At 26.7% G+C, this 14,931-nt stretch overlaps 1 protein-coding gene across 2 annotated transcripts in view; it reads left to right on the top strand.

The window, feature by feature from the left end:
- The window catches only part of LOC113377109 (TBC1 domain family member 4), an 81,991-nt gene that overhangs the window by 29,275 nt on the left and 37,785 nt on the right, over positions 1-14,931 (top strand). The window contains exon 1 of one of the 2 annotated variants that reach the window (XM_026617312.1): positions 10,175-10,611. The exons of the other annotated variant lie outside the window; for it this stretch is intronic. Coding sequence (XP_026473097.1) covers positions 10,531-10,611 — 81 coding nt within the window. The 5' untranslated portion in view covers positions 10,175-10,530. Of the gene's footprint in view, positions 1-10,174; positions 10,612-14,931 lie in introns of those variants that run through there. 2 annotated transcript variants of the gene reach the window in all.

Raw genomic sequence — 14,931 nt, 5'->3', positions numbered from 1 at the left:
CTGAGTATATTAAGAGTATCTCGTAAAAATTAAGAGTATCTTAATTTTTTTAATTTTTTTAATAATTGCTCATTTTAAATGAATTTTATTATGAACATTGTTGATGGTTGCCATAACTTCTAATATTGTGACAGCTATGTATGGTAGAGTTTAGACTTTGGTAGATTTTTTTATAAAATGCCACACAATGATTGAATTTTTCAAGATATTGTCCGGTTCAAAAATTTACTATAATAGAATATACTTTGGTAGTTTTTTTTTTATAAAATGCCACATAATAATTAAATTTTTCAAGAAATTGTCTGGTTGAAAAATTTACCAGCCAAATTTTTGGATTTCGTAATTTTTGTGGATTTTCTGACAATAAACTTGTAACTTAGCAGGGATTTAAAATGTCATTAGTAAACCAATTCTAATTAATAATGATTTGAATGCGACGTATAAACACAAGTGTTAATAGAAGTTCACTGGCAATTAGCATTTAGTATAGTGTGAGATAATTGATATTTGTATATAGTTTATCGGTATTTAATTAATTGAATTGTTTATAACATTTTATAATATTTAGTACAGCATTATTTTAGATTCAATGTGAAATTGAATTTTATGTTGTTTTAAATGTTTCCTTTAAATTTAAACATAAATGTATTTGCTGTTGATCAAGGTAAATTATATAAATCAAAAATTATTTTTTATATTTTTATGAACCTTCTGATTGTTTCGACATTCTTTAAAATAAATCGATTTGGGTGTATATACGTTCGGATACAATTTTTGGTCTACGTTTTCGAGAGAACAAATCAACTGATTTGAATGAGGCAAAAGAAAAAACATTCGATTTTGTTGCGATACGTGAAATTCTAGAGAAGATTTTATCATATTATCTTAATATTTAATTTGGTTTTAACAGCAATTACAACTAGTTATGTTTTTTGAGCTGTTGGAATGTATAACTTCAAACTAGTATTGCTAAAAAGCAACCCCGTGCAGTAGTTGACCATTCTATATGTGATGAGATTCTTCATTAGATATTTTATCTAATTCTGATTAGATAAATAATTTACCAATGCCCCTAAAAAGACATTTCACTTATCATATTTTAGATCTATAACTTCAAATAAATATCTGATATCACTACTACATGATTTCAAGCTGGCCGAGGTGAATACTAAATCAGTTGATAGATCAGGTTCTTACTACTTCCTAGAAACTTTTATCATGTTGCCAAAATTTATGGGTAGTTATGGGTAGAATCCACTGACATAAATATTTTTCAAAAACAACGTGAAGTTAAACAACGTTTCGAGCTATGGAATTTCAATCAGATCCAGGATGGATACCCGCTTTGGGCAGCCTGATAACAAGCAGTATTGACATTGGTTCTCACTAGGAAATACAGATAGCAAAATGTTTCCTAGATGTTTCCTAGGAGAAATACTAAAATAATCATTCGGGACTTTGCTGTATTGATGAAAAGCTAATCAAAAATTGTAATAATAAATTCGTCGCATAGAGATAGAGCATACACAATTTAAAATCTGATTTTGCTAATACTGGGATAGGACATACACAATTTAAATTCTGATTTCACCACTACTGGATTTCTGGCAAGGTGGGTAACGAACCCGGAACTAGTGGTTGATAAACCGCAATCTCACTACGGCCTAGATATTTGTATCATTTTGCCAAAAATTGTCAATAGAACCCAGTGACTTAAATATTTTTCAAGAGTAACTTATTAAGTTATTAAGTTAAATATTTTTCAAGAATAACTTATTAAGTTGTTAAGTTATTCTTGAAAAATATTTAAGTCACCCTCGTGGATTCTCGTGGAAAGTGGGCTCTCTCGTGGATTAATGGTTAGAGCTACGGGATTTTAATCAGATCCAGCAATATGTTTTTAAGTGAAAATAACCTTAACCAAGCATTGCTGAAACCATAAAAAATTCATCAGTGTTACTGACGAATAGTGTAATAATAAATACTTAGTCAATAGAGATAGGACAATCGTTTGCATTGCCATCTATAAAGCCTGTTTATTAAAAGAAGTGAGCACAACAGCTTATAGGGCTTGCTAAGTTCTAATTGATGTTAAATGTATAAAAAACTTATATACTGAGTATATAAATAATAAAATGACGATAAATATGTTTTTTAAACTTCTCGGAAGTACACTGAAAAAAGTGCCAATGGTCTTAATATGCGCGCTACTGTTGACAGAGTCAACTCGAACGTATTTACGCACAAGTTGGTTTCATATTAAAATGTCTCTGTTGTTTACCCATGTCGTTACTTCAGTTTTTGTTAGTTCAGTCAAGTGTTAGGTGACAATTTTACCATTAACAAACCGTTACTTAATTTGTGATGTACTGAAATTTATTAATTTATGCGCATAAATGAAACATAAAACAGGTGCACAAGGCCAGGGATTTAATTTATCAGTGTTTTGATTTCGAATTAAATAATGTGTTTATAAATAATACAAGTTGATTACTATAAAATAATGAGTTATAATACATTGAAAATATATGTATATTAGAAATAATGCGACAATGTGGTTAATTTCTAGTATATTTATTATCCAATTTTGAAATTATTTCTCTAAGAATAATCTGAACGGTTTATTTTGATTATAGAGTGTTGCAATGGACAAATCGAAACTGAATTGTAATTTAATAATTTATTAATTATTATCCTTTAATTACCGGTTGTGGTAAAAATTGCATTTGTTGCAAAATGAAATGCGATATATTAGAAATTGTTCGACAATACTATAAATATGGTTAGTTGTTTTCAGCGAATAGTTAGTACATATTCTCCCGTAGGTTGTTGAATTTATTTTTTTAATATGTGAGGAATAGTTTTAGGAATGGATTTTCTTTGAAGAAAGGGTTAGAAGAAAGGGCTTAGAATATTTTCAAATTTTTTCTTTAGTTGTAGAATATTGTAAAGGACAAATTAAAACCAATTTGTAATAATTTACTAGTCATTGTCATTTTTTTACAACCTATGGAAAAAACTGCATCTTATCATTGACTTTTCACTTGAAACTTGTTATATTAACAAGTTATATAATGATTAAAAAAAAGTTGAGAAACTGCACCTAATTTTGATCTCCAGCTGGCCACATTATTTTATGGACGGTATTAGAAATAGTGAAGTTATTAGGACGATATTATGCCTATTACTATTTTTTTATTCACATTTGTGAATTACAATCCGTCGTTATAAACAACATTCAGTAATTTTAATGGTTTATTAAATAAGGAAAAAAGGTCGAAAGGTCACCCAGTGGTGATCCGATTCGATGTTGGTTTAGCTTATAGATGTAGTCCTGATGTGAAAAAATTACATAAAGCCTACGAGTAATTGCACATATTATAGGATTACTAAAGGATATCAAAAAGGGGCCGTTTTCTTCTGAGCCGTTTCATGCCATGGTTTTTTACTAAATTTTTGGCCATGGTTTTTGGCTGTACTGTATTCTATCCTTGTATCTCAGACTGAATTTTTCAATTTCTTCCTTAACTGTGTTCATGTTCGAATCTGTATGAACCAACCATTTTGGAACATACTTGGATGCGTTTCTTTCAAAATTCCGTTTTAAAATTTTTGAATTATGGCGATGTTGGATTTGCGTGCCGTTTCCCAAAGCTGTATTCCGTACGTCCAAATTGATTTTAACATGACTTTGTACAGATGAATTTTATTCCATGTGCTCAACTGAGATTTTTGGTTTAACAACCAGTATAATTACTAAAAATAAGATTAGTAGTTTTTAAAAAACTATTATACGTGCTATTGCTTCAGCAAAACTTTAAAATAAACTCAATTATTAGTTGCAAACGTTCAATTATGTTGGATGATTATTGGACATATACTTTATCGCTAGTTCGAAATCATTCATAACATTCTTGATAGTTAATCATTTTTTATTTATTATGCTTAATGTAGATAGAAACATGTTTTATAAACTAAATGGTTGCGAAAAGTTTTTCCCTAAAATTTTCAATTAAATTCTGGTCAGAAGTAATCGTTTTTATATTTTGAAAAAAATTCTCTCAGACGCTGCTACAGAATGCAACCTAAACTATATTATATAAAAAATTAGTTTTACACTAAAATTATTCTTAGAAGGTTTTGTCATAAACTACGCGATAAGCTTACAACGTTTTTTTTAAATTATTATTTTTCTATAAAATTTACAACTGGCGTTAGGTAATCTAATAAATCTATGACAATGAGTAAAAGTTACCAGTATTAATTAAGCTTTACAATCGAGACAGACTAGAAAAAATAGGTTTCTATATAAAAATAGCAAATATGTAAATTCAAATTAAACTTCTGTACATAGCAGAGTTGAATTGGGTGTGTTCTTTTAGGTCCTTCACAGTTACCAGCCAAAAAGTTTTTGGTCTAATTGATCGGATGATTAAAGCGGTAGAAGACAATTTTTCTGGACAAGTTGCATATTCAAGAGCACCAACGTTTGTTTTGAATATATTTAGATTCATGAATGCTGAAAATTAATGAAACATGAATTGCTTTTCTTATTAATAACAAACAGTAATCAATTAATGAAAACAATGAATATTTTCTTAAATTTCAAATTACTATTAATAACCGGTATAAATGACTTGATCATCTAATCAAATATTAAATATTTATTTTTGAGGTAATATCGAGTATTCTGGCTAACAAAGTATCACGTGTAGCGTTGTGGTCTGTGTAGTGTAAGATATAAATACATTAAACTAATATTAGAAACTGGTTGATTGCTTGTCAGTTAAGGCGAGTCGAACAGATGTTTCAATGTGGCATAAATTTTGACAAAAATAAAAGAGAAAATTTTACTGAACTATTTTACATTATTTTTGAACCAGAATTATATTCGTAATAAAATAAATCCTTTTTTTCACTCTTTCACACCTATTGTTTTAATCTTTCATCCTAACTAATTTATACCTATTAGGTTGACAAAAATAAGTAATTGCGGATTTTACTCATAGATAGTTTCAGTTGAATTTTTAGGTTTTCTGCTGTAGTTCAATTCCAAAATTTTGATTTGTTGTTATCGGTAATTTTCGTTTGGAGTTCGTTTTTCTCTTATATTTCTTAGGAATATCCTTAGGAAAAGAAATTTGTTGATTGATTGTGGTCGGTAGTTTTCGTTTGGAGTTTGTTGAAATATGGAAAAATCCCAAATTTCCACATGGAACATATAATATATCATAATTTAAAAAATTTGGGGAATAAATGGATTATACTTACTTTTATTTTTAGTATAGTCTTTTCATTACTTCAGAAGATTCTTAGAAAAGAAATTTTTTGATCGGTTATTTTCGTCTGTAGTCGTTTGAAATATGGAAAAATCTCAAATTTCTAAATGGAACATGTACATTATATTTTACGAAATTTTGTACATAAATGAATTATTGTTATTTTTATTTCTTAGTACAACTTTCGTTTCTCTCTTCCTCAACGAGATATCCTCAGTGTGAAACATTTTTTGATCGGTTGATGTTGGTAGTTTTCGTTTGGAGTTCGTTGAAAAATGAAAAATCCCAAATTTGCAAATGGAATATCTACATCATAATGTACAAAATTTTGTATATATATCAATTATTCTTATATTAATTTCTTATTATAGTCTTTTTGTTTCTCTCTTAAATGCTTCAAGAAGATTCTCAGAAAAAAATAATTGTTGATCGATTGTCATCGGTAGTTTTCGTTTGGAGTTCGTTGAAATGTGGAAAAATGCCAAATTCCCAATCATAATTCACAAAATTTTGTACATGATTAGTTACTAGTATTTTCATTTCTTAATATGGTCTTTTCTCTTGTTCATTAAGAAGATCCTTAGTAAAAGAAATTTTTTGATCAGTTGTTTTCGGTATTTTTCGTTTGGAGTGCGTTGAAATATGGAAAAATTTCAATTTCCCAAATGGAACATATATATCATAATTCACAAAATTTTGTACATAAATTTGTATTTTTATTTCTCAGTAAACTTTTTACATTTCTCTCTTCCTCAAGAAGATCCTTAAGAAATCTTTTATTGTGGTTATTAATTTAAATAAATTTTTAAAGCCAACGTAATTACCATGATATAATATTTTTTCTTCTTATCTTATATCCAATTTCATACGTTTATCTTCCTCATTTAGATCTATTATAAAAATTTTAATTTATTTTTTTGTCCGGTTCCATATATTTTCATTTTTACCACATTTAAAAAATGCATTTTCTTCCTCATTGAATTTTGCATAATTAAGAGCATCGGTTTACTTTCATTTTCGTTTCGTTTAATTTTCATTTCAAGGAGCTTTGTCCTTAATTTTATGATTTTTTGCATTTTTGTTTTTATTTTTCAATAAGACATGCTTGTTTCATGTTGAAATTGATTTTTTGATTCGCTTGGTTATTTATATGAGAAATTAAATTAATTACTTAGTAATCAAATATACACAAAAGGGTAGACAAAAAAGAGTAAATCAAAAAACCGAAGATTGCTCTTTATAATAATGATGTGCAAAATCTAAAAAAGTGGACAAATGGATTTTTATTTATTGTTATACATAAAATAGATCATAAGATTTTTTATATAAATTTGGTCTGTCTTGTCTGGCAATTAAGGCTTTCAGTCATCCCGGTTTTATACTTCTGATTGTTCCTGGCTATCACATTTCTGATGTAGAATTTGGAATTGAATAAAGATAATTTAAATAATATTACATTAACAAATGAAAATGTAAAATTAATATACAAAATGCAAAAATGATATTTGTGAAATTTACAACATAAAACGAGATCTTTGTATAACTTTGTATAAAATGTATATTTTCGTGTTATTACGAAATCAGCTGCCAGATTTGACAAAAACTTTGTTGCTATCAAAATTATATCTTATTTTAAAGTTTATTCTAACTCAACAAGTTTGACTAGTTATTATTAATGTTTTTGCTAACCTGTTTGGCTAGATGTCATTTTTTAGATCCGAATCAAATTTAAAACAACATTTTTTTCTATTTTTAAATTTAGTATAAATTTAGAAAATGAGTAGATTATTAGTTATGTCTATCTTTTTATATGCACAGACTTTTTCTCAGACATATAAATTTAATGACTTAATTGTTTAATTGGATATTAATTAGACCTCTGACATCTAGAATGAAGTACATCATACATTTGTTTTCGTCTTCGAGCGTTTGTGCGTTTGACTACATACTCTCAGGAAAAACTCTTTAAAAAATAGTTGTATGGTTTCAAATTGTTTTTGATGATATGTTATATTATATTACAATATAATATTATTGATTTTTTAATAATTTTTCACAATTATATAGAACCTTGTTAAATATTCTAAAATTTTCAATTTGCATCTTTATCAATTACTCATTTCTTCCAATGGTGCAAAGTACAAACTATAACTCCAAACAATTTTATGTACATTACAAAACATAATTTAATTAGCAAATTGCTGTTAATTTGACGTCCGTAAGTGGTAATTAATAATAAAATGTAATTGTTTTATTGATTTATATTTTATAGCTCCTTTATATACAAGTTTTAGAATATATTACATATATACATTTATTACCATTCTTGAAGTTTGGTTTTGAAAAACCGATTTGCTTATTTTGAATTATCGCGATGTTCAAGTCATTATAAATCGTTTGATACCAAACATTGGAAAAACTACGAGTGTGATCAAATATTGACATCTTGTCGACATTCTCGAAAACGGCTGTCTCGATTTTAACCATATTATAATAATTTTTTGAAACTCGATTTGATTCGCATTGATTAGTTTTGCGAGATGATCGGCCGAGCCATTTCTTTAGAAATTCTTCACAAAAGTGCAACATTTTTTATCAACATTCTTCAAAATATTTCTGAAGCTGATTTAAAAATTCAGACATTCTTTGAAATATATTAGCTGGGAACAGAGTGCTGGTTAGTTTATGGTAAAGATCGATCTGGCCGATTTTCCGGTGTTGAATTTTTTTAACGATTGTGATGAAAATTTGCATGATGATAGAGTTTATAGTCTCCTAAAATATGCCTACGATAATCGATTTTTTTATAAATATTCATTTAAATTTAAAATAGACCAAATTTTGAAAATTCTGACGTTGCTAAATCTCAATTCTTATCAAGTCGCTCATTTACTCACATCGGGAAGATAATTCAATTTGCTTTGGGGCAAAATTCCATTTACACCTAATGAGTTTTTTTTAATTCTCATAATTATATTGAATAATCAGTTAAAGATTCTAAAATTTTCATTTTTTCGCAACTTATCTTTATTTTGTTCGCTGGCTCAAGCTAAAATTCAAATATTAAGGTGCGCCTCACCTAAAAAACGAACATGACAAATAATATGCACAGAATAAAAATTTCAAACAAACGTCATATTCGTTCGTACTCGTTTGTGAGGTGAGGCGCACCTTTACAAAACATAATTTACGAAGTGCAAAATTTCGATAAAAAAATTAAATATTTTATTGATTTAATATTTAAAGCTACTAAAAATATGGATTATTAAAACAATATGAAGTAATAAAATGTGGATACTAAAATATGTATACGAGGTCTGTTCAAAAAGTACCCGGAATTTTCGTTTTTTTAAAAAAATATTTATTTATTCGTCTACATTAATGTGGTCCCCTTCAAAGTAGTCCCCCCCAGATATAATACACTTATGCCAGCGTTTTTTCCAATTTTCGAAGCACCCTTGATATTCACTTTTTGATATGTCCTTGAGCACTCTCAGCGATTTTCTTCAATCGAGGAAAACCGCCGTCCTTTCATGGGTCTCTTCAACTTTGGGAATAGGAAAAAGTCACACGGAGCCATATCTGGTGAATTTTTGCACTTTGCAACACTTTATTTCATTTTTTACGCAAAATTTAATACAAATTCTTTGACTTTTCAATTCTTCCATTGTAAAAATCGCCGAGCTCAGAAAAACACGTCGAACCTTAGCGACTACCACAGACAAAGTAAACAGTGAATATAGCTGAAAATTTCATCATACTTTAGGGGCATGTATACCAACACAATAAAAAAAAATTTTGACAATCAGACACTCCAGACCCGCGAAATTTAATTATTAGTAATTCCGGGTACTTTTTGAACACACCTCGTATATGCTTTGAAACCAGAAACAGATCATTAATCCTTAGCTACGAACGTCTTCGATAGACGACATCGACTTCAATATTTATTACTCTTGAGAATCAAATTTTGAAAACTCTAATTTGTTATTGCAGTTGTTAGTTTATTAACTACCATTTGTTATTTTTAATTCCTAAATACATTTTAATCGATAGTCATTGGAAAATCTAAAAATATTTTGTATAACAAATACTTAGGCTGTTTACTGACTCCTGTAGAAAATAGTAATGAAAGTGCTAAATACAATTTCAAAATAATTTAAGAATAAAGTCTTACAGTGTTAGACATAATTTAACATTTAATTAACGGATTTTTGTTAGTCCAAGTGCGAAATAACTTATTAACTTATTATAAAATAAAATTAAAATTTTTATTTGCAAAAAATGGTTTGAAAGAGAGTTTTAGTGAGTACATTTGCACTCAAGTTGGGTTACGAGTATATCAAAGTGTTTCCTTTGAGTATATTGCTCATTTTGAAATATATACAAAAAAAAAAAAATTTTCTTGTTGAATAGTTTATTGGTGTTTTACAAAACTTAATATTTTACTTTGAATATTGCACATGAAATAATTATCTAAAAGTGATTTTCCAGTAGTAGTCTAACAACTGACAACATTGTCTGTTAATCTCTGTCGATTCCCCATAAATCTTCGCAATTTTGTTTCTAGTTTGTCATATATGCATATTAATATGTACGAAGTCATCTGTGTAATGTCTATATGTAACATGTGCATAAAATTTTATACTATGAATATGCATTAGCCATGATCCCCACTCTCGTGTTGATCACACGTTCTGAAACCTTCCAATGTTGTCTTCAATAAAACCGATCTATTCATGTCGCAATCGTTAGACAAACAACAACACACCGAAATAATTCAAATTTGACTTGTTTATAAAATTTCTGAAACATTGATAAACCAAATTCATTGTGGAATTTTTCGTGATATAATATTTAGTTCATAATTAGAAGACAATGTTAAAATTGTGTTTTTGGTGGATGAGTGACAGTTGGAGTCGTTGAAAAATTCCTGGAGAATTATATATTAATTTATATATGATTTTTTAAATTTTTTTTCACATTTATTAAACATTCCTAGTCGCCTGGGGGTGCATTATTTTCTTCTTAATTTATTTTAAATTAAATTTAATTAATATCTGATCACCTGTTACCAAGAGCAGAACTGTGTTTCAAAGATCATGTAAAATTGAATGCAAATGTGTAGTTACGCAATAAGTTACCTATCTGGATTTATGTCAGTGAATTAAAATGAATGTTTCTAAACAAGACTAATTAATTAACTCATTAATATTCTGTGTTTTGATCTGTGAACAAATAAATTACCAAAATGCTGGGCATATCGCATATAAATACCCACTTAAGCAAAGGACATATCGAGGAGTCTACGCCGACGAAATTTAAAGATACAGTAAGTTAATAAAAATATTTAAATTTATTTGTTTATGAAATGTTTAAAAAGTTAATGGCATCGAAAACTTATAATACAAGTTATGGATATATAATAACATTATATGTGCATTAATTAAGTTAAATGATGGCTCGTGTTTTTTTCGTCCTTCCATTTTTCATAATTGATGATTATAAGTCAATGGGATGAAGTAACAAGCTGATTGCATAATTCGAATCATATATCAGAAATATTAAAATTTAAATAATTACCGATGTATAATGTGCCAAATATATACATTTTTTTATTCTTTTCCAAAATCTTTTCATATAGTAAGACATTGAGTAATTAATTTGATAAATAACAAAGAATTTAATAAGGAAAATTCAGTTGTTTACCAATGTGTTAAATATATTAATCCAAAAGATAATTTTTATTATTATACGTTGGGATTATATATTACGTTCATTAATAATAACAAAAATAATGATCTAATTTGATTTGTTTTGGAATTTTAATTTTAAAATATTAAATTTTTTGTTACGTCTTACATATTTATTTACTTACATATTCAATTTAGATGTTATTTTATATATTTAAACATTTATTTTGTTTATTTTTGACTTTGCATTGATTTTTGATTTGTCATCAAATAGTTCTTAATATATAAATTATTTACTTCAAGAAATATTCAATATCAATTTTATCCTTAATTTCTTAATTATGCGACAAACAGTAATTTTTTATGCAAAGTACATGTTATCAAGGAATTGTCAAATATATATTTTCTATTTATTGCACAATAATTAGATCCCTTTAGATGTTCATTTTATACATAAATACTATGAACAAAAAATGGACAAAATTATAATATATGTCACAAGTATTTTTTACTTGTAATAAACTAATTGTATAATTTTAATCATATATCTAAAATAATAAAATTTAATGAGAAGTGAAATAACTAAACGAGCAACTAATGGGTTGTTTTCCCAAAACAGCCATCTGCTAAAAATGACAAAACAATTAATTACTAAATGTCTTCATAATAGACATTGATGTATTTTTATATATATAAAAAGAACGACGTCTTAAATAAATTTAAGATGTTTTTTCTTTGTTTTTTTTTTATCAAATAGTTCTAAATTAATTTTTATCAAGTAGTTCTTGCAATGTATCACATTATAGTATCGTTAATTTCCTAATTATATGACTATAACAATAATTTTATTATTATATTGTTATGTAGGAATTTACATACATTTTTTTCTTCAATTTATTTTATAAAATTATTAGATATTTATTTTAGTCAAAAAATACTATTCAAGTACATATATTAAAAAATATGCTACAACTAGGAAGGGACAACTAGTGGATTGCCTTGCGAAATTGGGCATCTACTAAAAATTACAAAATTATGATTACTAAATGCCTTCATAATAATAGAACAGATCGTAATTTAAATAGAAGTTAAAAAATATATATTTATTTTATTTTCATATTAGACTTTATTAATTATTTTAATATAAACTAAGCACATATGTGAGCGCAGAAAATTAAAACGTCGTTTTTTTAAATAAAATTACTTTTTTAGAATTCTTTGTAAATCGCAACGACATTAAATTGAAAGAAAGATAATAAAATTCTTTTTATATAACTTGTGTGCAGACGGAATGTAAATATCATTTGAAACGATCATTAAGCGATAGTTTTATTGGTTCATGCTTGCAATGCCTATACAATATATTTTTGCTCATAAAATTTACGTAATAAAGTCACAAGATATAATAAATATTTTTTACGTTTGTTTTTACTTGGTTATTAAAGACATTAAATGTCTTTACACTAAATGTCTTGACATTAAATGTCTTTATTATTTTAAATCCATTTAAAGATTATCTTTGTTTGAAAAACTAATATTCAACTTACAAATTTCTGGTAAACCAAATATCGTATAAAAAATCTAGAACGGTATTTGGGAGGAAAACATTACTTTCGTTTTTTTGGGCTCCCTCGTATTAGATCTATGGAATTTCAGTTAAAACTTCGAGGTTTAATACCTCCTTTGAACAGGCTGATGTAAAGCAGTAGTGACATTGGTTTTCACTTGGAAATATAGAAACAATATGTTTCCAAGCGGAATTAGCCCTCACCGGTATCCGGCTCCATCAATAAGAAAAATTTATCAGTATTACAGAAATCGTAATAAGAAATTCATCACGTAGGAATAGGACACCCGTTTTTGTTGCTATCTATAAAAATCGACGTCGTTTAAGAAAACAGCACATAAGGTTCGTTAAGTCCTGATAGCCAAAATTAAAAATTAAAAATTGTTGACAGACAGTTCGTAATTTGTCTGTATCTTTAGGCATATGTCATAATCGTTTGATGCTAAAATAATTGTTATGTCGCTAATAATACTTAGTTCTTAAATCCTATTTATATTTTTGGTAAAAAGGCGGAGATTATTCTGTTGATTTACACTATTCAAACTATTAAATTTTAGTTATTATTTATATTGCAATATTGTAATTGATTCATATTAATGCTCATCAGAATACGTTTTATAACAAATGCTAATATCATCTTTAGTTCTAATAAGTTTAGAAAAAGTAACTTTAAGCCGCGCCATTACCATTACAATGCTGTAGTTTCATTATTTTACACTAAATTTCAAATTTTACAACGCTGTAAATATAGTAATTTGCACTAAATTACATATTGTACTAAAAACACATGCAATTGAAAATTCATTTTAAAATTTAATTCAAGAGATGATGAACAAAGTACACATTAGTCAGCGCAGGAACCTAAATTAATTGTATGAAAAATTCCATGTTCTAGTCATGAAAACAAATAACTATTTTAATCAGCAAATGAGTCAGTGACTCTTAATTTTTTTTATTTATTTTGTACAAAATACCACCTAGAGTCGTAGAAAATTTATTTTTGTTTATGTGTGGAAAGAAAAATTTTAAAAAAATTATTGTAATCTTTTTATGATATTTTGATCATACAATTATCATTAGCAAATTTATTTCATTTAAGCCATAAATACTGCAAATGTGTGTTTTTAGCATCTATAAGTGTAGGAATTGCTATTGACTATAGTTACAAAGTTAAATCTGTTCTAAATGCTTTTTTAAATAGTTTATATTTATTTTGCCATATAATTTACACTTATCCTTAGTGGTTATCTGGAAAATATAAAAAATGTAAATAAATGACTTCTACTTTAAGTTAAAATACTAAAGACTAAAATTAATTTTTCATACATCTCGGTCCTAAAAGTCAATATTTCCTCAAATTGACGTTTCCTTCTCTTGATGTGTATTTTCCAAGTTCATAAATGGTCCTTTTGTGGAATTTGTTCTAAACATATACATTTAAATTCAAATTGTATGTAGTTTTAAAAATCGTAAATATTTAATTTTTAGTACATAGAAACTGGTAATTTTGGAAATAATTTTATTTCTTTATAAACATTTTAATAACAGCAGAATATAATTCATTTAATACATTTTAATGAGTGGTTATCATTTAATGAAATGCAAAAAATATATTTGGTGCTTATAAGTAAAGACAAGCAAAGAATTTCTAATAATTAAACACAAAAATAAATGTGTGTTTAATAATTATTAACTAATGTGGATATATATTAATTATTCATATCCAAATAAGTTACCGGTGTCGATGTAAACAAATAACATATACGGCATATATCTATCATATCATATGTATCTATCACTCACATTGAATAAATTTATGTAAGTGCGAAGACAGGCCTCTAACTCGTTTTGGAGGTCTCTTATAAGGTTATACATTTTTTTATAAAAGCAAATCTATAATCTAATGTCCGAGATTCAAAATAACAGACAACGAGCTGAAGTCAAGAATTTGAATCTAGGAATTAACTGGTAGTCATTTGCATGAAAACAAAACATAAATTCTGGGATGAGTCTCATTTTTTACATAGACTTTAAAAATCTTGTTTTATCTTATTTAAATCGTACAGGTTTTTTTTTTAATATTGATAAAACAAAATAAAAGCAATATCATACGAAAACTATATCTTTTGGAAATATAATGAATATATTTTAAAATAAAATTAAGTTTTTATATATTTAATATAATATTATTATAGATTCAATTAAATTTAAATGATAAAATTATAGATTATAAAATTATTTTATACTTAATTGGATATAGAGCTATATTTTAAATTCTTCTTAATCTTTTCTTATTTGAACCGCATTTTAGAAAATGGTTATCTAAAATTACTTTCGTAATTTTCGAAAAAGCTTTCTCAAATTACTCTTTTAGTCAATCCATTATATAATA

The sequence above is a fragment of the Ctenocephalides felis genome, unplaced genomic scaffold (genome assembly GCF_003426905.1).
Source record: "Ctenocephalides felis isolate EL2017-DRISC unplaced genomic scaffold, ASM342690v1 CF-g0.4_SCAFFOLD_01886, whole genome shotgun sequence".
In the NCBI taxonomy this organism is placed as follows: Eukaryota; Metazoa; Arthropoda; class Insecta; order Siphonaptera; family Pulicidae; genus Ctenocephalides; species Ctenocephalides felis.
Note: the sequence above shows the minus strand (reverse complement) of the source record. Positions and strands in the feature narration are given on the sequence as shown.